Source organism: Mesoplodon densirostris, chromosome 19, assembly GCF_025265405.1.
Source record: "Mesoplodon densirostris isolate mMesDen1 chromosome 19, mMesDen1 primary haplotype, whole genome shotgun sequence".
Lineage (NCBI taxonomy): Eukaryota > Metazoa > Chordata > Mammalia > Artiodactyla > Ziphiidae > Mesoplodon > Mesoplodon densirostris.
The window spans coordinates 62,216,110-62,239,537 of NC_082679.1; the positions used below are offsets into that span (position 1 = coordinate 62,216,110).

A 23,428-nucleotide genomic window follows, 5' to 3' on the forward strand; every position below is an offset into this window, starting at 1 on the left:
CCCCCATCTGCCTTCATTTATTCTGGATTCCTGTAAACGTGAGCTCACTGAGTTCTGCAAAGTCAAAGCAACCTTTGTGGCTACCTGCCCCCCACTCCCATCTTTTTTTCTTTCCCGATTAAATAAGTTTTTTTTTTCTCCTTGAAAGCTGCTAATTCAAAATTGAGTTCTAAAAGTTTAGTGAAGGAGTAAAATAATGTATATCAATTGTTATAGTAAATGTTTGAGCCCAAATCTGCTACTAAAAGACAGCATCTTCGATTTTCAAGTGCTTGAAGTATAAAGGGATGAGCAAAATGATTCCAGCAAAATACAAAAAAACAGACAGATAAAGCAGGAGTGGCAATATTGCTATCGGAGGAAGTGGAATTTAAAGTTAAACTTACTGAACGGGACAAGACAATTCGTTATGCAGTGGCACAAAAGGTACAATTTATGAAGATATGAAAATCAAATGTGTCTGCTCCAAACAGTGTAGCAGCTAAACGTATAAAGAAAAAAAGAAGAAAAAGAAAAGAGAAAAAGAAAAAAAATTTTAGAAATACAAGGAGAACTTGATGAAAATTTAGTAATGTTATAAGGCTACTTTTTACTATATCTTAGGCTCTTAAAAAACACCATCTCGGGCTTCCCTGGTGGCGCAGTGGTTGAGAGTCCGCCTGCCGATGCAGGGGACATGGGTTCGTGCCCCGGTCCGGGAAGATCCCACATGCCATGGAGCGGCTGGGCCCGTGAGCCATGGCCGCTGAGCCTGCGCCTCCGGAGCCTGTGCTCTGCAACGGGAGAGGCCACAACAGTGAGAGGCCCGCGTACCCAAAAAAAACAAAACAAAACAAAACACCATCTCTAGGTATTGTTATCCCCATCTTACAGAGAAGGAAAGTGAGGCTCAGAATAACCTGCCCCAAATTACACAGCTAGTACATGGCAAAGGCGAGATGCAAATGAGGGTGTAGTTTGCCTTAGGGTCTGTTCTTTCCCTACCCTGTTCTGCCTTGTTTGAATGCACCCACACTCATAAATACACAGGTGTGAACAGGCCTGTTTGTGAAAACCTGTAAACAGTCTCTTACTTCTTCACTAGGGTTTTGAGCTTTTGGAAGCACTGTGCTCATGACAGGGCTTGGCACACAATAATTGTTCTATTCATGTTTGTTGAAAGAATAAATCAGCAAAAATACTACAGTAGTCAGTGCTTAAACAGCTCTTCAGAGAATAAAAGAAGGAAGGAAGAAAGGGAGAAAGAGAAAGTTACCTCCATTTCAGAGGTTCTTTTCTGGCCTTGGTTTCTAGGTCACTCTGTATTCTGGGAAATGATGATGCCTTTTGGAAAATGTCTGTTTAGCTGAGAGATTTATTTTGGGAGAGTTGTCTCCAGACCTTCGAAGGGCCTAATAGCGCCTGCAGTTCCCGCCTGCTCCCCCGGAGTGCATTAGCTGGCAGGGCCCGTACTTTGTGGTGAGCTGCAGGCAGGAGAAGCAGCAGGGTGTAGCCTACGAACGAAGTCTGGGTCAGAAGATGCAAACTGAAGCCCCAGCTGTGACATTTACCAGTCGTGGGATGGTGGACAGGCCTTTCCCTGCTCTGAACCTGAGTTTTCTTATCTGTCCTATCTCCCTCCGTGGCTGGATAAATTCTCACACTCGTGCATACATCAGAATCCCCCAGAGGGCTGTTCAAACAGTTCCGGGTCCCACCCCACGCGTTTCCGACTCACGGGGTCTGGGGTAGAGCCAGAGAATCAGCATTTCCAATGAGTTCCCAGGTGACGCTGATGTTGCCGGTCTGGGACTACACGTTGAGGACCATGGGTTAGAGATGACAGTCCCTTGAGAATTTTCGATAATGGTGATGGTGATGTTGATGATTATGGTGATATTTGTCTTATTAACTAACATCTATTGAGCACTTACTGTGTGCAAGCCTGCATTTAGCCCTTGATCTTACTTAATCCTCTCGATAGGCCCTCTTAGGTTCTTACTGACCCCTGTAGAGTAGCATGCAGCTTGCTGGCTCTGGGTGGTAGTCGCAGCTCTGCTGTTTGCCAGCCCAGTGATTTGGGGCAAAAGTCAATTAACCCCTGTTAAGAGGGAATAATAATAATAATAATAAATACCTACCTTGTAGGTTATTGGGAGATTGCCATATCAATCATGTGAAACACCTAGAACTGGGCCCACCGTGGTTAATGCTCAAAAGGGTTACCGATGATGATCCTCACCTTATTAATTAATTAATTTTCTTTTTGGCTGCGTTGGGTCTTTGTTGCTGCGCGCGGGCTTTTTCTCTAGTTGCGGTGAGCAGGGGCTACTCTTCGTTGCGGTGCACGGGCTTCTCACTGCGGTGGCTTCCCTTGTGGCAGAGCACGGGTTCTAGGCGCGCGGGCTTCAGTAGTTGTGGCACGTGGGCTCAGTAATTGTGGCTCACGGGCTCTAGAGCGCAGGCTCAGTAGTTGTGGCACACGGGCTTAGTTGCTCCACGGCATGTGGGATCTTCCCGGACCAGGGCTTGAACCCGTGTCCCCTGCACTGGCAGGCAGATTCTTAACCACTGCGTCACCAGGGAAGCCCCTGATCCTCACTTTATACTGAGAAAATAGAGGCTCCGGGGGTGAAAATAGGTCATCCAAGACCACACAGCCAACACGTGGTGGGGACAGGGTTGCTGAGACCAGATCTTTGTTGATAGTGGTTGTTGATAAATATTCAGATATCGGTGTTGCCTTGGGTCCTGAGGAGAGCAAGCAGATAACTTGTACCTCTGGGGAAGAAGCAGGAGAGGAGGGGGGTGGGAAGAGGTAGGGGGAAAGGGGAGGAAAGGGTTTGTCCAGCATCAGCGGTGGAAGACGCGTGCAGTGATCGCTGGGCCCGTGCAGGGCAGAGGACCAGGCTGTGCGTGTGTGGTTTCCGTTCCCATGGCTTGATGTTATCATGGGAAACTTCTGTGCCTCTCGTGCCCAGAAATCCTCCGGGGACAGGGCAAAGGACTCTCACAGAGGCCACAACACCAAAGCGCCCACCTCCTGGCAGCCACCATCAGAGGATTTGCCTCCCCAGGCAGGCCCTGGGGCTGGTAACTCAGAGGGTGAGCAATACTGAGGGAGACAGAAAAAAATCCCAGCTCTGCCTGCCGGTGAGAAGCCCCACCCACGCTCGCTTCCACAGCTCAGCCCCGCTCGCAGCGAACTTCGAAGGATTCCACAATGATCATTTCATTTCCGAAGTCTCCCTGCCTCTCTTTTAGATGGTGGCAGATTTATTGCTGCTTAATCTTTTGGGGGCACAAACCCTTCTGAGAACTGAAAAGCTGTGGATCCTTCCTCCAGGGGGATAAAAAGGCTTCCTTGTGCTGAGAGGGTTGACCAACCATCCCAGTTTGCCTGAGATGCGGGGTTTCCTGGGCTCGATGCTAAAACCTTGAAAGTTCTTGCTGACCCTGGAGGTCCACAGAGTTATGCCTGTAGCCTCAGGGCCTCACAGACACCCCCCCCCCACCACCAAGAGTCCACTTCAGGCTAAGGAACCCTGCCCTCATCCATTTAATTTATTTACTGAAGACAAGACATGTTTGTGCGGGGTTAGAAAAACTGGCCTTCAGTTACTCAAGTCAATTAGTGGTGGAAACCAAGAAATCCAATTCTCCCGTCTTTAGCATGAGGGGGCCTTTCAACTCTGAGACTCTCCGCCTTTTAACAGCAGTATTAACTTCCCAGGGAGCAGGCAGGGCGGGGCCTTCTGCTGTGAGCGTTTTTTCCTTCTTCTGCAAAACCAGTAGCTTGTCTGGAATGACCTGGATTTTGAAGGGACGTGGCAGGAGCTGACAGTCTGGAAGGCTGTTGGGTCTGTCCCATGCTGCTTCTGTCTGCCTCTGACCCTCCCACCTCCCACCTCCCTCTTGTAAGGACCCCCTTAGATTCCACTGGGCCCACTTGGGTAATCCAGGATCCTCTCCCATTTCAAGGTCCTTAACTTAGTCACATCTGCAAAGTCCTTGTGCCATGTCAGGTCACACATCCACAGGTTCCAGGGATGAGGATGGGCATTTTGGGGGCCTTTATTCTGCCAACCGTAGAAGCACAGACTTTGCCGTCCGCCACATCTCATTTGGAATCACTGCCAAACCATGAACTGTCCGCAGGGCGTTGGCAGCGTCATCTAATCTCGCTGAGCCTGTGCTTTCTGGCCTGTAAAGTGGGAATAACAGTAGTCACCCATGTCATTGGAAGATTAAATGAGATGACAAACAAAAGGCAGCCCAGGCTGGTATTTAATAAGCTCAGAGTCGACGATAGCTCCACTTACCATGAAGGAGGCTGTGCACCCCACAGATGGATTAGCTCCACTCATGTCTGCAGCCCTGGCAACACCTGACCATCACCCAGCAAGTGTTTACAACACTCAGTCTCGGGCTTCACCCCAGAGCACTTGACTCTGGGGGTGGGAGGGATGGGAAGGGCGGGGACCTGGGCATCATCTTCACGTAAAGGTGCTGCAGGTGGCCCTGAGCTGCAGTGAGGGTGGGGACTCACTGCCAAGGCCAGTGTCAGGTTCCAGCGCAGGCCAGACGCAACGACCGTGGAAGAGGCAAGAGGGTGCTACCCACCTGGTTCTTAACCTGGAGTGTGTGTCAGGGTCACCTGGCCCTCACCTGGGGAGGTTCTGAGTCAGTAGCTCAGGGTGAGGCCCAGGAGCCTGCATCTTTAGCAGGTACCAGCCATCCCACCCCTGAATGAATTTCCCCAACTTTGGGAAATGTTGATTAGTTACTCTCAGACAGTCCAATCTGAGGACCATTTTTCTATTGGATAAGTGAAGACCCTAATGAAAGTTTAACTTGACAATTTTGTTACCCAGGAATTAGATGATTTGATGACTATTTATTTATTTATTTATTTATTTTGCGGTATGCGGGCCTCTCACTGCTGTGGCCTCTCCCGTTGCGGAGCACAGGCTCCGGACGCGCAGGCTCAGTGGCCATGGCTCACGGGCCTAGCCTCTCCGCGGCATGTGGGATCTTCCCGGATCGGGGCACGAACCCGTGTCCCCTGCATCGGCAGGCGGACTCTCAACCACTGCGCCACCAGGGAAGCCCGATTTGATGACTTTAGAAAACAACACATCCTACCCTTGCTTGAAAACCCAGTGGCTCCTCTGGCACCTGGAATGAACCCAGACCCCACCCTGTGGCCCTCACAGACCCACATGACTGGCCCCTTCTCACCTCTCCCCCTCTCCTGCCACATTCTGCTGGACTCACTGTATTCCAGCCACCCTGTCCCTCCTTCTGTACTTTGGACATGACAAGTTCATTCCCACTCCAGGGCCTTTGCACGAGCTGCTCCGTCTGCCTGGGACACTCTGCCCAGAGATATTCCCATGGCTGTGGCTGGTTCCCATGTTGTCACTCTGATCTGAGCTCAGCTATCAACATCAAGAGCAGTCTTCCCTTGTTAACCGTTCTAAAAAGGGTTCCCTCCACCAGCCATTTTATCTCATGATCTGGTTTTGTTTTCTTTATAGCCTGAGTCCCTTGTTTGTGTTTGTCCATCTCCCTTGACTCCATGAAGGCAGAGTCTTTATTTTGTTCCCCGCTGAATCCTCCTATATCCAGTACAGTGCCCGGCACATAGTAGGTGCTCAGAAAATATTTGTTGATAAAATGAACAAATGAATGAATGGATGGATGAGGCCAGGTCTCCCTGGAGAGACCACTGAGGAATCCAGGTAGCCATGGTTACTTCCTAGGCCGTGGTTACTTCCTAGGGGTTCCTTGGCCACCAGCCAGGAGGCCAAGTAACGGTTGACCCCAGCAGGGCTCCTTCACCCGAGCACCTGACCTTGACACTGATCACACCTCTTCCTGGGCTTTCAGACTTCAAGCATCTGTAAGACCGCCGTGCATGCAGGAGTCATCAGGAACAAGAGCGGGGGTTACGTGGACGTGATGCCCGTTGATAAAAAGAAGACCTACGTGGGCTCTCTCAGGAACGGAGTTCAGTCTGAAAGGTAGGGCTGCGTCCTCAGACCCTCGACACCCAAGGCCAGTGAGGGGCGTTGGAGGAGGGCCTAAGACAGTGCCCTTTAAAATATCAGAACACCCAGGACAAGCCTGTCCTTCTCTTTTCTCTTCCTTTCTTTTTTCACAGTAAGAACTTTTCTCTATGACCAGCACATGTTTTGTAGACAATTTAGAGGCATCAGATAAGCCCAAAGGAAAACAACCATCTGTTACCTCTCACCTGGGAGAGTTGCTGAGATTTTTGTTGCGTGTCCCAAAAAAGTGTCTTTTTTCTATATGTGTGTGTGCGTCCCCCTGCCCACGTCCCCAACAAAACAGTGGGATCAAATTATAGTCACACAGTGGTTATGTATAGCTACATCAGAATGTAGTTGCATTTCGTTACATAAATAAGAGCCGAGTCTGGAGTGCAACAGACCTAGGCTCTGCTTCTTACCAGCTTTGTGACCTTGAGCAGGGCACCGGAGCCTCCCTTTCCTCGCCTGTGACATGGGGATAACCACAGTCTCCACTTTAGGGGGCTATTGGGAGGCTTGATGGAAATGTTGTCTAGCTCTTATTTATTTATTTATTTATTTATTTATTTATGGCTGCGTTGGGTCTTTGCTGCTGCACGGGCTTTCTCTAGTTGCGGTGAGCGAGGGTTACTCTTCCTTGCGGCGCACGGGCTTCTCATTGCGGTGGCTTCTCTTGTTGTGGAACACGGGCTCTAGGCACGTGGGCTTCAGTAGTTGTGGCACGCGGGCTCAGTAGTTGTGGCTCACGGGCTCTGGAGCACAGGCTCAGTAGTTGTGGCACACGGGCTAAGGTGCTCCGTGGCATGTGGGATCTTCCTGGACCAGGGCCCGAACCCGTGTTCCCTGCATTGGCAGGCGGATTCTTAACCACTGTGCCACCAGGGAAGTACCCCGCCTAGCTCTTCTTGCCAGGACACCAGTCACGTTGGATTGGGGCCCACGCTAATGACCGCATTTTAATTTAATCACCTCTTTGAAGTCCCTGTCTCCCAAGTACAGTCATATTCAGAGGGTACCGGGGACTAGGACTTCAACAGATAAACTTGGGGGGGGCCACAGTTCACCCATACCAGAGGGGAATGCTGAAGATTTTATATTTGAGGGACCGCTTTAGAAAAGGAATGTAAAATCAAGAATAGAATACAAAATTTGTTGGGTCCCTTGAAGCCTGGGCTTTCACGGCTCAAGGGAACTTCTCGGCTGTCCCCACCCTCCCAGCCTCCTGGGGCGCTTTGAGCCTCAGCATGGTGCTTCCCAGGTATGGGAAGACCCTGCAAAATCAAGTGACACAGAATCCCAGGGTTCTGAGCTAGAGTTAAGAGCTTCTGCATTTTCTCCTTCAAAGTTTGCAACCTCTGTTTGGGAAAAGTGTAATGAAGGGAAATTCCATTGATTTAATGGGAGGGAAATGAAGCAGCTGATTAGGTGGAATTTCCTGGCCAGGCTGGAAAGAAATCCCAGGATACCAATCTCTTGAGCTCTTTGTGCCCCTTTAAGAGAAACTGTCTTGGTGAGAAGCTGGTAGGCTGGGCTTTGTTTTCTATTCCCACCTTAGAGGGAGAAGACCCCAGCAGCTGCCACCCCCATCCCAGGGCTGGGACACAGGTGGGTGTCTGGGGAGGGTTAGGGACTGAGAGGGGCTCCCCGAAAGTGTCTTCTTCCCCACTGTTAACTCCCCCGCCACCTGTAGCTCTCTCTGCCCAAAGGACCCGCCCAAATTGCGCTGGCATTATAAGTAGAGTGGCCCCTTGGTATCTGTGGGGCCTTGGTTCCAGGATCCCCCAAAGATACCCCAATCTGCGGATGCTCAGGTCCTTATATACAGTGTCAGAGTACAGGAGGCTGTCTACATCCACGGACTCCACAGCCGCGGATGACTGAATCGTGGGTGCGCGGATGCCGAGCCCGCGGATACGGAAGGCCGACTGTATCTTCTTCCAGGCGGCCTTTCCCAGGCCCCAAGGTGGCTGATGCCCACCGCACTATTCAGAAAAGTTTTAGCGAGTGGAGATTCTGCTCCCTTCCTTCTCGAACCCTTTCCCCCTGAGTAGGTCCTGCGTGCTGAAATCTGTGGTGATGTCTGGGTGAGTTTCCCAGGCTTTGGAGGGGAAAATGATAGCACCTACCCCTGGGGTGGTGGTAAAACAGTGGGTCTCCAAGTGGCTCCCAGGCCAGCAGCATCCAGATCAATGGGGGCTTGCTAGAAAAGCACATTCTGCGGCCCACCTCAGACAGACCCTCGGGAAACAGGCTGGGCAGTCTGCGTGGATCTGCCCTCTGGGAGTCCTGATGCCCACTGGAGGGTGAGAGCGGCTGCTGTGAGGGTGATGCAAGGGTGACCACGTCCCTGGCACACAGTCGGCACTGTCCATGATTCTGAGAGTGTGTGATGAAGAGTCATTGATTTACTACGTATTCAGGGTGGCCTGGACCGGTGCTAGGATCCGTGGGCACCAGGATGATAGAGTCCGCCCTGCACGTACAGAGGGAAGAGGCCAGGCCAGGAGGGCACACAGCGTCCGATGGCGTTTGCGAGCCCGCTGCGCTGCTCACCAGCTGGGTGTCCTTGGGCAGGCAGTCTCTCCACGCTTCGGTCCCTCCTCTGTCAGTGGCTACTGTGAGGATTAAATGAGACAGTATGTGCAAAGCACTCCCCCAGTGGCTCTGAGTAAGTGTCCGATAGATCCGCTGGCCTCGTTGCTATGACATAACCTCTAAGGCCTGTTGCAAACCTCAAGACGCTATGGTTCTTTTCACATAGGGGCAACTAACTCGATTGTAGGAAAGAACCTACATGGATTATCTTCTGGACAAGGGCAAAAGCATCCTACAGGAATTATTTTTTTGCCCTGGCATCCATCCTTTCCACCTGCACTCACCCATCAGGTGGCATATGCGTGGTGAGCCCTTACGATGTCCCAGGCACTGGGACCTAGCAGGGAACACACAGGCTGATCTCTGCCCTGGTGGGGCTTATCATCTAGTTGGGGGACAGACCATGCAGAAATGACAACATCAGTAGCAGGGCACAAGCATCATGGCTATGGAGGGAGGTACCAGGGAGCTGAGTACACCAAGCGGTGCCCCATCTTACTCTCTGGAGGTGCCTCCCTGGCGACGTGGCTCCTGCAGAGACATCTGGATGCCCCAGGCAGGGCCATGCCCCATCCTCCCCTTGTTTAGATGGGACCTCAGTGGCCCTCTGCGTAGAGACGAGGGCTGAGAAATTTCCCCAGAGCCTGTTCCCATTACGAACTCTGGGAACCCAGCCTGGGGCTGGAGGGTGGCTCTGTCCCCAGTGTCTGCTGAGACCCTGGAGTGGTCACAGCAGTCCCAAGGGAGATGTGGACACTGGACATATAGCAACCCGTTCACAGCAAGCTGCGTTCTAAATTTAGGGAATCCTTCAATCCATCAAACAAACAAACAAAACCTCCTATACAGAATTCTCAGGACACGGGCCAAAAGTTGTTTCTGCTTCAGAGTGACTTTGGTTTAGCAATTGTCTGTTTTTAGAAGAGGATTTCCTGAAAGTTTTGAAAGATGACCATGCAGAATTGGGCTAATGTAAGAGGACAGGCACTTTCTCTCTCACGCATGTGCCCATGAAGGAAGGGAAGGAAAAGGGGTGTGGAAGAGCTTCAGATGTTGGGACCAGGGTTTGTCCAGATGTTCTCGGAAAGAAGCTGGACATTGGGATGAATATCAGTTGAGGATTTTTTCTGAGACCAGGACCTTTTTTTTTTTTTTTTTTTTGCGGTACGCGGGCCTCTCACTGCTGTGGCCTCTCCCGTCGCGGAGCACAGGCTCCGGACGCGCAGGCTCAGCGGCCATAGCTCACGGGCCCAGCCGCTCCGCGGCACGTGGGATCCTCCCGGACCGGGGCACGAACCCCTTGTCCCCTGCATCAGCAGGCAGACTCTCAACCACTGTGCCACCAGGGAAGCCCCCAGGACCATTTGTTAAGGCAGATTTTACAATGAGATTGGGAAATATACCACACAATGACAGATAACATCCTTGGTCACTTGGTTTTAACAGATTTACAGAGGTTGATGGTATATATGTGGATGGACCTTTATCCAAATAGTAGACTCACTGAACTAGCATTTCTGGGGCAGCTCCTGTGTACTGGGCACTGTCCTCGGGGCTGGAGCCATGGCAGGGACGGAAGAGACAAAAATCTTCATCCTCAGGGGCCTCCGTTTACTGCGGCATGTCCCAGACGCGTGCCGCGAGCCACATATGGGATTTTAAAGTTTCTAGTAATCACAGTAAAAAGAAACAGAAGGGAGAATTTAGAGTATATTTCATTTAATCCAGTGTATCAAAATATTATCTTCAATACGTATGAATAGAAGAAGTATTGATGAGAAACTTGCGCTCTCCTTTATTCATAAAGGAGACCTACCGGGTATTTGCACACAGAGCACGTCTCAGTTTGGGCGAGCTGCATTTCAAGCACTGGATAGCCACTGTGAGCTCCTGGAGTCTCGAGGGTTGGGCGTCTGAAAATCTCTTGACATGTCCAGAAACTCTGGGAAGCAGAAACCATTGAGCTGTTAGTTCCAGACCGAATGAGCTTAGCACTCTCCCCCAGGCCGGCTGGACCCAGGCTGCACTGGTTTCCTCTGCCATCTCCGTCCCTCCCTGTACCCGCTTCCCAGCGCTCTTAAGATCTGTACACACATTAGCTCATCTCGTCCTCCCAACAGCCCCATGCGGCAGGGACCACAGTTTATCAGTAAGGAAAGGGAGGCACAGAGAGGTAAAGCAACTTGCCCAAGGTCACTCAGCCAACAAGCAGCAGGGCCAGGACTTGAACCCAGGACGCCTGCTCCAGCACCCATGCTTGTCACCAGCACACAGGACTCCTCACAGTAGCCAAGTCGTTGACCTTGGGACACAGGCCCTTCCTAGAAGGGGTTGGGGTGAGCCTTACAGTCCTAAGGTATACTTGTTTGTCACCCTAAAAATATTTATTAGAAAAGAAATACATACTTATTATTTAAATAATATGTCTAGGGATTAGAAAAAAAAAGAGTTCCTGCAGGCACCCCATTAACCTCTGTGAACTGCTTATTTAGAGCTCTTCCAGGCCTTTTTTTCCCCCTGGGCAACACACATAAAAATGAAAATGGAGATTATGTATACACCCTGCTCTGAAATTTTTTTCTCTAAAAAATATTTCAGATTTCATGAAATAAGATGAAGAGGTTTGATGATTCCTTGGGGATTGGGCTTTTGTGTGGATAACTTGTTCATTGCCGTGCATGTACCCACCGTTCTCCTGATGGGTGACGGTATCCGTGGGGCTTTGAGCGCCTGCTAAATGCGAGGCACTGACTCAGATGCTTTCCCTGGATAAGCTCATTCACTTCCTACCGGGTCCCTGAGGAGGGGGTACTTTTATGGACCCTGTTTACATACGTGGGAAGTGAGACTCAGAGAAATAGATTAACCACCCCAAGGTCCAACAGATAAGATCTGAAACTGTGTCCGACTCTTGAATTTTCCTGGAAGATCAGTGGAGGGTGAGACTGGGGGAGAACAGGGTTAGAATCTTAAAAAGAAAAATTGTATATGTATGTATAACACACACACATATATAAATACAAATATGTACGTGCATACATATAAGTGATATTAATAATAAACAAGATATTGCACATTTAAAAGCCAGAAGAGCGATACTCTGCCATCCTTTTTTTTTTTTTGCGGTACGTGGGCCTCTCACTGTTGTGGCCTCTCCCGTAGCGGAGCACAGGCTCCGGACGCGCAGGCTCAGCGGCCATGGCTCACGGGCCCAGCCGCTCCGCGGCATGTGGGATCTTCCCGGACCGGGGCACGAACCCGTGTCCCCTGCATCGGCAGGCGGACTCTCAACCACTGAGCCACCAGGGAAGCCCACTCTGCCATCCTTTTATCGCTGGGTTCCATGACTCCATGGGGTCAGCGGCCAACCAGTGGATGACCCCTCCGTCCCTCCCAGGACAGATGGCTGGCTGTCCTCTCTCTTTAATCCAGTCTGTGTTGTGTGCTGCCGCACGCCGATCAATTCCTGCCTGAGTAATTTTCACCGGCAGGAGTGAGCCTCCAGGACGCAGCCTTATGCCTTGCAGCTCCTGGAGGACCTGCAACTTCCCGCCTCCGAGGGGCTCCCAGCCTCTGAGTCCCCCGACTGCGATGCGGGGTTGGCCAGCGTGGTCCTCAGGGATGGCATGGCCACAGCCCACCCATTTAGGATAAGGGTTAGGAAAGGGTCCCAGAGCATCGACAGACCTGCGTCCACCTCCCAGCTGTACCTGGAACAGGCGTTGGATTTGGGGCAAATCACATCCCCTCTCAGAGCCTTGGTTCCCTCTCTGTAAGTGGAAGGAGCCCTAGATATCTCGTGCAGGGCTGTGAGGCATGGACGGGGTAAGATTACTTAAAGGATGGAGGCGGCGTCTGGGGTATGGTGGTGTGTGTGCCGGGTACAGCTGCTGGCACGAAGAGTTGAGCCCTGGAGCCGAGGGCAGGGTGAGTGGCCATCAGAAGCCTGCAATCACTCACCGGGACTGGGCTGGTGACACCGCCCGAGGCTGCAGACACTCGACCTTTCCCAGAGCACCCATCCCAGCTCATCCAGTAGGTCAGCGACCCTTGGGCACTAAGTCAGCCTAAGGGGATGCCCCAGAAGCTTCTCAGTCCAGCTGAGGTTCTCTCCCAGTTCTGCGAGGGGATTTTTGTGCTGGTTTTCCCTCCCTTCCATCCATCCCGCCCTTCCTCCCTCCCTCTCTCCCTCCCTCTCTCTTCCTCCCTCTCTCTTTCTTTCTTTCCCTTTCTCTCCTTCTCCCTTCCTTTTTTCCCCCCTACTTTTCGTAATAAGATTAGAGAAACTTCAAGAAATAGCGAAAATAATATTAAGAAATTACTATCATGGGACTTCCCTGGCGGTCCAGTGGTTAAGACTCCGTGCTTCCACTGCAGGGGGCAAGGGTTCGATCCCCGGTTGGGGAACTAAGATCCCGTGTGCCACACGGTGTGGCCAAAACATTTTTTTAAATTAAAAAAAAAGAGAGAAAAGAAATTACTATCATGGAAAACCCCATAGCCAGAAACACCCACTATAAACATTCTGGTATGTTCCCTTCCAGATTTTTTCTGTTTACACACTAACAGCTTATTTCTTATGTGTTTGTTTTGTTTTTTGTTTTTGTTTCTACAAAAAAAAGGGATCAGACTCTCTGCATCGTTCGGTTCATTATTTTTTTTTCAATCGGCAACAGGTTGTGAGTGTCTTTCCGACATTTCCAATGCCTGACATAGCCATGCTGTCATTTCTGTGGCTCCACGCTATTCCATTGTGTGGCCAGACCATCGTTTCTTTACCCAGATGACTGACATCTGGGTTGTTTCCTTTTTTTCTTTTGCTCTTGCAAACAGCACAGCAAAGAACATCTTTGCACAAGCCCGTGTGCTTTCCCCACACTTTTCTTAGGTAACTTCCTTTTATCAGAGTAGCCACAGCTACCAAATCGACTTCTTTCTGGGATGCACAGTGTGTCTCTCTCCTGTTGATACCCTGCCCCCTAGGGCTGAGAATAAAATCCTCGCCCCTTACCGGGCAGTCCACACCTACCACCACCCCACCCACTTCTCCAACCTCCTGGTGCATCACCCTCCTTGTCACAGCAGTGCCTGTCACTAGCCTTCTCTCTGTTCCTGGATACCAAGATCTCGCCTCAGGGCCTTTGCACCTGCCGGTATCCAACCCCAGACCCTCCCAGCTCCTATACCTCCCATGGCTGGGCCCGCACGTCGTTCAGACCTACATACAAATGCCACCTGCCCGAGGAAGCGTCCTCCTGCTGTTGGGTCTCCAGTAGCCCTCCTCCCCGATCTAATCTGATCCCGTCACCCTGTGCTGTTTTCCTCCCAGGACCCACCACTGTCTGAAGTTATTGTATTTCTCACACATATTTAGCTGTTGATCTTCCACCCCCCAGACTGTATAAGCTCCATGAAGGCAAGCATCCCATCGGTCTGGTTAACCCTGTGTCCCTGACACCCAACTTGATGCCTGTACATAGTAGGTCTTCAGTCAACACTGGTTGAATGACAGACAAAATGCTGAGTTCAGCTATTTGTTCAGAACTGCTTGTAGGAGTTTTAATGCCCATTACGAAAATTGTTCAATATCTTTTAGAAAATTCATCCAGTACCTTTTGTGAAAATTGTCCAGAAATGCTGTGCCAATTTACATTCCTTTTCGACACCTGTGGGAGCTACAAACTAGGCTAAAAAGAGTCAGAGGGCAAGATTTAAAAAAGGAGATTATTTTATAATTTATGTGATCACACTTGTTTTTCATCAGACACACACAACTGGCAACTTTTCTAGCAGAACTAGAGCTCAGTAAATGTTTGAAGCTTGAACAATAGGGACCCCCCCCCCCCGGCCTTGCCTGAAGCAGTGGAAGGGACCACAGCTGGTGTCACATGACACCTAGTCCGCCAGCTGTGTGATGTGTTGAGAAATCCACACCCGGTTCAGCGGGGCCTGCTCGTGCCTTCCGGGTGGGCCAGTTGTTCAATGGGGATGCTTGGTAGGACTGGGCAGGACCTCCAGGAACCTTAGGGGACCAACCTGGACGACAGCCTGAGTGGCCCCTTGTCCCTGGGTTGTCGGGGGGCCCTGTGCGTGGAGGCACCCACTGCCCCGTCTGTAGAATTGCTGGTAGTGAGTCAGCATCAGAAAGCCTGTCAATGGTCCCCAGTGTGGCTTTACCCACCACGTGGGACAGCTGAGTGCCTCGTAGCTCCGGGTGATTCTCCCAGACTAGTCATTTGGGCAGAGGACCCAGGGAAATCCTGTAGCCCAGAGGCCTGAGGAGGGCCCTGGAATCTGAGCTTTCGAGAAACGAGCGGGGCAGCCCGGGGTCACTCCACAACTGGATTGTGGAGATGATTGCACTAGCCCCGCCCCCCCCAATCACTAAAAATCATTGAATTGTACACTTCAGAAGTGTGAATTTCATGGCATGTTATATCTTAATGAAGTTTTGGTTGGTTTGTTTGTTTGTTGTTTTTTAAAGGCGTTCAGTTAGCTAAAGGGTTTAGCTCCTATCTTGAGTGGGTGGTTTTTACTGGCTGTGTTGACCTTGCAGAAATTTAATTTCTCCTTTGCCTGCAAAATAGGAATACTAATTGCTCTTCATCGGAAGGAGGTAAAGGCGTATAGAAAATCCTTTGCACAATATCTGAGCCCAGTCGGATCGGTGTGCCCATTTTAGTAACAGGAGCACGTGCATTATTGTTATAATGCCATCCTATTCATCGGTCAAGCAGGTGGCCACTCTCTGGGTTGACAGGTGGTACCAAAAACCAGGCAGAAGTCTTGGAGGCTGGGTTCAGTTCAGGCAGACGGGGGCCAGCAAATTCCAAGTTAACGACCCTGACCTCAGTTGAGACCCAGGTGCATCTGCAGAGGCAAAGGGCTTTGCCGGCTGCTCCCGGCTGGGGCATTCTCTGCTCCCAACAGCTTGGCCAACTGTCCCTCGGCCATGCTTCTTCCACCGCAGGGACTTGGGGACACCCAGTTCCCCCCACCTCCCTGCTCCATCCCTGCAGATCTTTCGGTAACATGTGCTCTCCCTTCTTTTTCAGCTTGAGGACCCCTCGAGATGGAAAGGCCTTCCGGATCTTTGCCGTCAGGCAGTGAGCTTGCAGGGTCGGGGAGAAGGGGGCGTCTTCGAGAGGGCTTCGGGGGTTCGCTTTTTATTTTTATTTTGTCATTTGGGGGGTGGGCCGGGGATATGGAGAGTCAGGAAACTTCCTTTGATTGGCGTTGCGTCCCATCCACCGTGCCTTGGTCTCAGCTCCACACAGGGGAGCATCCTTAGGGTCCTGAGCAGACAGCCGGTGACCATGCTGCTGAGGCCCGGGGGTCTCCCCCTGAGAGGTGTTCTTCTGTGGATGGAGAGAGGATTCCAGAGGATTTGGAGCTGATGCTGCGAGGCATTCAGGGGTGTGGGAAGGGGCGAACTGAGAACGCTCAGGGGAGTTTCAGGGATGGAGTAGAAGGTAGCTATTTAAAACATTAAAAAACCCAGGCCGTCCCCACCAATGGAGAAAAATGGGTTTCATGTTTGCTGGTCAGACAAACGGGCCGGAACAAGGGGACTCTGCCCTGGCATCTGTCCTGTTCCCGTCCTGCTCTGTGCAGGCTGGTTCTATACACAGCAGTGCTGGTTTACTTCGAGTTCAGCCGTAACTCCAGAGATGTATCTTGTCTTGGTCCTTCCCTTCGTCCACGTGGCCCATCTCTTTGCTGCCGTGACCTTTGGTCTCACTGAGGACTAATGAACCAGGACCCTTTCTTGATCCCCTCCCTGCTGTGGTTCACGCCCTGCCCAGACTGGTTTCTGTGTCTCCCACCAGGGTCTTTGCTTGGCAAACAGTTCTGTTTGCAGCCCACTTTTTTCTTTCCAACTCCTTGTCTCTGTGGGTTCCACTGAGATGTCTAAGAACAGCCAAAGAAGGGCTGTTTTGTCGCTGCCTTTAAAAAATGGCCTTGAATTGTGCAGATTTCCCATCCGTCGGATGACCTATTTTTTTAGCAATGAGAGGAATGGTTTCATTCCTCAGTACATTCCTCGCCGAGGTTAGCAGCTCTGGGAAGAGGGACAGCCTGCCGTTATGAAACCATCCTGCGGCATAACAGCAAGAGATGGTAACACACTTGAAGGATTTCTCTTCCTATTTTTGTGAAACAGTTCTTGCCAAATGTTCCTGAGGCTCCGAGGAGTGCGGTGCTCTCTGGCTGCCATCACTGTACAAAACTTCATCATCAGCCTAGACCCAAAACCCACAGTGAAATAAAATACCCTTTTGTAAATAGCATTTCTTTGCAGAAGGTAAAATTCCACCCTCCTCCACCAGGCTGGCCGGTAGATCACTTTTGTGGATGCTGATTTCAAAGTTGATTTCACTCTCCGTCAGAATATTTCAAAGGCAAAAGAACTAGCAGAAAGTTTAAAACGAACAAAAAAACAAACAAAACCTAAGATAGTCTGGACAAGGAACTCCACCTGGGGAACCAAGTTGGTGTGTTGTTTCAGGGCAACCCTAATTAGTGAAGAAACAGAAGGTAAATAGCTTTCCCCCCTCCCACCGAAGGAGTTTGTAAAAGTAATGAAACTCTTAGCTTGACCGAGCTGAAATGAGCAGGACTGTGTTTTTGCTTCGTGCATTGTGGCTTCTTATAATTCATAAGTACTGACTGTTCGACTCCAAATGTCAGCGCGGAAGAATTTGGTCAGACTGTCAGATACCGCGTCTAGTTCCTGCCAAAGAACCCTCTGGATGCTAGGTATTATGCTGTCGGACTTTCGCTTGTCACCAGGCTTTTATGTCTGTGGCCACGTCCAGACTGCAAACTTGGGTTTTTAGAATTAGTGACGGTCCCGGGGAATTTCAGTAGGTTTGCTTTTGAAGCATCCTGCCGGAGGAAGAATCTGAAACGTCCAATATGAGTGGACACTCTCATTTTGAAATAAAATTCCCGAGTTCGTCATTAACCGGCCCGTCTAATGGGCTAGAAACTCCTCGCCCAGAACCAGACCTTGCTGTCTTTTTCACCTTCACAAACATTTTGAAACTGGAACCATTTATCTTCCGGAAATGGACACAGTGCTACAAAGTATAAGACCTTGTAATCAGGGACCCCCTTCTAATTTAGCGTGTTTAAAGGACCATCGTGCCTTCAGCACTTCACCCATAAACACATGATAACTCTGGCCAACAGTGCTACTGGGCCCCCCAAAATGAAAATTTTTGGTGTCCTGATTTGTTCCCCGTCGTGTTCTGATTTTTCATACTGTCTGTAGGCTCACTCAGCCCGCAGCTTACGTGTGTGCTTTTTTCTATGAAAAATGATGTATTTTACTACTTCCTATGTACAAAAGTTTATTGTAAATGTTGTGTGTGCTTCGCATGAACAGGGACCACGTTGCTGTCGTTTCAATAAAACTGGTTTGATTTCTAAAACGTTTCTGGGACGTATCCTTTACGGACACATCTCAACGGTTTGTGGAATAACACAATGAAAACCTCCTTGCAGGCTTGTTACTTTTTTCTACGCCACTCCTCCCAGGAACGTGGCGCTCGGGGCGTCCAGATGCTAATTGTTGCAGTATTTTCACCTGAGATGTGCGTGAATCACGTGGGGCGGGGGCGGGGCTTGTCGAAACGCAAGTTCCGGTTCCGGGTCCGTCAGGTCTGGGCTGGGGCCTGAGGGGTTGCAGTTTCCACGGGCTCCTGGTGGCGCTGAGACTGCTGACCTGCAAATCACACTCTGCGTGGTGAGTATGACAGGCTTAGCCTCATTCCAGCACCGTCCTAGTCAGCTTGGGCCGCCGCGACAAAGCGCCGCAGGCGGGGGAGCTCACACCACAGAGGTTTATTTCCCCACACTTCCAGAGGCTGGCAGTCCAAGGTCAAGGGGCCGCCGGGCTGCTTTCTCCTGAGGCCTCTCTCCTTGGCTTGCAGATGGCCACTTTCTCACTGTGTCCTCTTCTTTGTTCGAGCATCCCTGCTGTCTCTTCCTCGTCTTATAAGGACACGGGTCCTATAGGATCAGGGCCTTAACCTGTAGACTCTATTTAACTTTATCTCCTTAAAAGGCTCCATCTCCAAATACAGTCACATCAGGCGTTAAGGCTTCAACCTATGCATTTGGGGAGGGGGGACCCCAATTCAGTCCTTAACAGTCACCTTCTTCCCAGGCATCAGCCCCTTTTTGTCCAGTTGAGTCGTGTGTCCCCCTGTGTTCCAAACGCTGTCACCTACAAGCGATTTTGGGAGCTCCTTGCTGACTTCGCACCATCCACCCTCTGCCTTTTCTTTCATGCGCCTTCTATTTATAACAAGTGCGTCTCATTTTCATTGATGGCGGGGTTAGCTTTCCTTTTTTTTTTTTTTTTTGCGGTACGCAGGCCTCTCACTGTTGTGGTCTCTCCCGTTGCGGGGCACAGGCTCCGGACGCGCAGGCTCAGCGGCCATGGCTCACGGGCCCAGCCGCTCCGCGGCATGCGGGATCCTCCCGGACCGGGGCACGAACCCGTGTCCCCTGCATCGGCAGGCGGACTCTCAACCACTGTGCCACCAGGGAAGCCCTCCCAGCTTTCCTTTTTAATAAGTATATCTAAGGCTTTTTAAATGTTGATTCTAAAATATCACATAAACAGGTGTGCAGGTGGGCCGCAGAACCCACGAACATGGGGTAATAGTGACTGATGTTTGGGAAATGCTGGTTTCTGACGAATGCGTTGTCAAGGCTGTAGAAATGCCCGCCCCATCCCCACTGACAGCAACCCCAGGGCATTGGGAGCCTTCCTTCCGGCTTTCCTCCTGCAGAATCTGCAGCCTTCCTTGGTGTACCTCTTCCTCCTGTTTCTGGAAGTTCTTCTGAGCTCCCAGGATGCCACAATCCTGGGCCCCAAACTTCTGGGCCCCAAACCTCCAACCTACAAACGATGTACTGGCAGCTGAGGAGGGAGCTGGCCCTTCCTTCTTGCAGAATCCGTCTGAGACGCAGCAAAGGTCTGCAGGAGTGCTGTAAGCAGGCTGAATGCCAGCACCACACTGCTTGGGAACCCCCGACAGAGGGGGCTCCGGCACAAGGTGACACAGGGACAGAGCACGGACTTGAGTCCCTGGGTTGCTCCACCTTTTACCCATCGAGGGACCTCAGACAAGTCACCCTTGCCTCTTTGGACCTCAGGCTGCTTATCTAGGAAATGGGAATTTCTCACAGCATCCTCACCGCAGCGCAGAGATTACAGGGGAGCTGTAGGCTGAAAGGTGCTTGACTAATAATGGCAACTCTGTGTACTGGTTGGCATGCTTTGGGGCTGCAGATAACACAAAGGCCATCTAACAGCCCCGGGACTTGTCAGAAAGACAGATTCTCAGGCCCCAGCCTAAACCCAGTGAGTCAGACCTCTGGGAGTTAACAAGCCCTCAGGGTGATTCTGCTACTGGTTCACTTGCAGAATCATTGCTCGGAAAAACGTTCAGATATCTTACGTGAGAAGTCAGGAGGGAGATGATTCGGGGACAGCAGCTCACAGATGTCGGGACACCTGGTCAGCATCCCTGCAAACCTTGCCCCGTCCTCTGTGGTCAGGACGGCCACTGCCCGCAAACCGTCCCCACACTGAGTCTGAGACGGATGAAGGGAAGAGAGGGCGGGTCCTCCTTCTCACAGTATTCTCTCTTTTCTCAGGGAAGAAAATCTTTCCCGGGATCACCCAGCAGACTTGTTTCTAAATCCCTTTCATCACTGATGGGTCACGTGCCCATTCCTAGGTTTATCACGAGGAATTGTGATAAAACAGGAAGGTTTAGAGTAAAGAGAGGCTGACCGGGGGCCATGAAGGGGTCATGTGGTGTAAGAGATAAGAGCTAGGATGCAGACATGCCGGGGTTTGACTCCCACATCAGCTCTCACCACCTGTGTGACGCCGGGCAAGTCCCTCAACCTCTCTGTGCATCAGTGGCCTCCTCCGTTAGAGGGAAATAATAACAGTGTCTGCTCCAAGGGGTGGTTATGCGGATTACATGAGGTCGAACTTGAGACGTGCTCAGCCCTTGGTGGGCACACACAGCTGCCCCGTTTGATCACTATATTGCTTTGCAGCATGGAACTGGTGCCAGTGGTTACATGCCACAGGGAGACAGATTTCTACCAAACACAATAAAGAAGATTCAAATGGGTGGAACTTCCAAACATGAAATGGCCCTTGTGAAGAGGGAGTGAGCTCCTCATCCTTGGAAGAATACAAGCAGAAGCTGGAAGATCCTCAGCCTAGATCTACTTTAAATCCTCTTTCCTGATTCCGGCTCCCAGCAGAGACCTGCCTTTCCCTCCTCCGCCCTGCCCAGAGGGCCCTGGGGACCCACGGAAGGGGTGACCTGAGCTATGGAATCTTGGCTCCTCAAACCATGGCCACTTCATTCTATAAAGGAAAAACAAAAACCCTACAGCTTTGTAGGTGGTCCTGAAACCGTTATGTCTTACTGGGTTCAATTTTGTTTGTTTGTTTTATCCATTTTCCTTCCAGTTTTTCACACCAAACCAAAACCTGTCCTAGACGACCACTGGGCCTTAAAAGGTCTTTTAGCCCCTTAAAAAAATAAATGTGTTGCCAAAGGCCCAGGTGTTGAAAACCTCATGGCATTCCTTTGACTCTTTCATCTTGGCCAACTAAACTGGTAGCAGCCTTCACCTAGGGGCCAGGGAGACAGACCATTAAACCAATTCTTCTGTCAGTGCCTGGCCAGCCTCCGAGGTGGGCAGAAGGCCTCCCTGTGGGACCTGGCTGCCACCACGCTGGACGGGGATGGGCTGGCTCGTCGGGCAGCAGGCTCCCCGCTCACCTGCTCTCACCTTACACCAGACATGGCTGTGGTCCCAAGGATATTTCCTCTCCATCCTGCTGTCACTAGCCCAGGCCCACTGCCCCGGCCCCTATCTGACCCAGGAAGATGGCAAAGGAACTCACCTGTGCCAAGTGCCACTATGTGCCAGGACTGAATGGGCACCAGACACATGCTCTCTCATCTACTAAGCACACGTCTCCATCAACAACTTGCTAATTCAATATACTTGTCAAATATAATAATTCAAATCCTAATTAGATTTTCTTTGTCAAAATGTCAGCTAGGAGTGTGTTGGGCTGCAGGTAACAGAGACCCAGCCACAGTGGAAGGTAGGAGGGTGAGGATGCTGTGAGAAGTTCCCATGTCCTAGATGAGCAGGGTGCAGTGCTTGGGAAGTTCTCAAGGACCAGGTTCCTTCCCACTTACTGCTCTGCCATCCTCAGCACATGGCACGTGTCCTTGTGGTTGAAAGATGACTGCTTTGGACTTCTCTGGTGGTGCAGTGGTTAAGAATCTGCCTGCCAATGCAGGGGACACAGGTTCGAGCCCTGGCCCAGGAAGATCCCACATGCCACAGAGCAACTAAGCCCATGAGCCACAACTACGGAGCCTGCGTGCCACAACTACTGAAGCCAGTGCGCCTAGAGCCTGTGTTCTGCAACGAGAAGCCACCGCAATGAGAAGCCCACACATGCTCAAAGAGAAGCCCCTGCTCGCCACATCTAGAGAAAGCCCACGCGCATCAACAAAGACCCAATGCAGCCAAAAATAAATAAATAAATTAATGAATCAGTTAATTTTTTAAAAAAGAAAGATGACTGGTTCCCTCCAGCAAGTCATAGACATTCCAGAAAGGAAGAGACATTTCAAAAGGCAGAAGCCATATGGCAGTTGATTTTGCCCCCTTTTATTACAGATATTGTATTTTTCAATTCTAGAATGTCCAGTTGGTTCTTGTCCTAAATTTCTAATTCTTGGTGAAATTTCTAATTTTTTCATTTATTTTGAATGTATTTTTCTTTATGACTTCAGCATAGATATAGATCAGCTAATCCCTGTATCTGGACCATTCACCATTTACTGTCTTTTCTCTTGAACAGGGGTTGGCATACTTTTTCTTAAAGGATCCAATTGATAAATATTTTAGGGTTGTGAGCAATAGCATCTCTGTCACGATTTAACTTTGTGGTTGTAGTCTGAGAGCAGCCATAGACAATATGTAAGTGGATGAGCATGACTGTGTTCCAGTAAAACTTCATTTTTAAAAGTAAACCAAAAAAAAAAAAAAAGAAAAAGCAGACGGCCATCCCCTGGGCCATAGTGTGCTGACCTCTTCTCTTGAGGATGGACACATTTTTTGGTTTATTTCTTTGTATGTCTAGTAATTTTAGAGGATATCTTGGACATTGTCAGGAAGGCCTCCTGGAGATTCTAGATTGTTACATTGCGTTTGAGCAGGGAATTAACTTGTCTGGACTCAAACTCTACTCGGCTGCAGTGACCGGTAACTGAAATCACTCTCGGTTCTGTTGGCCTTCGCCAAGCTGCTGGGAGTCTGCTGTGTGCCTGCATGGTTCAGGGGTCAGCCAGAGACTTGGGCAGAGCTTGTACCCAGAATCTGGCATTCCCCTTCTGCAACCCTCTCCTTTGTGGAGGTTCCCTTCTCACTTTCCAGCTGCTGCATCCTCTGGTTCTTCAAGATCTGAGGCTTCTTTTAGACGTTTAGCCACCCCTATAGGATGCTGACTAGGGCTGTGTTCAGGCAAAAAGTTGAAAAACACTGGAGACTCACACAGTGCAGTCGCCTTCCTCCAAGTGTTGACTCCCATGCAGTTTCTGCCTGCCTTTGCTTCTCCCAATAACCATCAGAGAGTTGTATTTTATATTTTGTCTGGAGTTTGTGGTTGCCACATATAGAATGGTTGGTCTGATTTTAGCTACTCTGCCATCGCTGGGTGAGTAGAA

The 23,428-nt window shown here is 50.4% G+C and overlaps 1 protein-coding gene across 1 annotated transcript in view; it reads left to right on the top strand.

The window, feature by feature from the left end:
* CRISPLD2 (cysteine rich secretory protein LCCL domain containing 2) overlaps nt 1-18,067 on the top strand; it is a 66,895-nt gene extending 48,828 nt beyond the window's left edge. The window contains exons 14-15 of the mRNA XM_060083470.1: nt 5,872-6,005; nt 15,686-18,067. Coding sequence (XP_059939453.1) covers nt 5,872-6,005; nt 15,686-15,740 — 189 coding nt within the window. The 3' untranslated portion in view covers nt 15,741-18,067. The remainder of the gene's footprint in view (nt 1-5,871; nt 6,006-15,685) is intronic.
* The last annotated feature ends 5,361 nt before the right edge of the window (nt 18,068-23,428 follow it).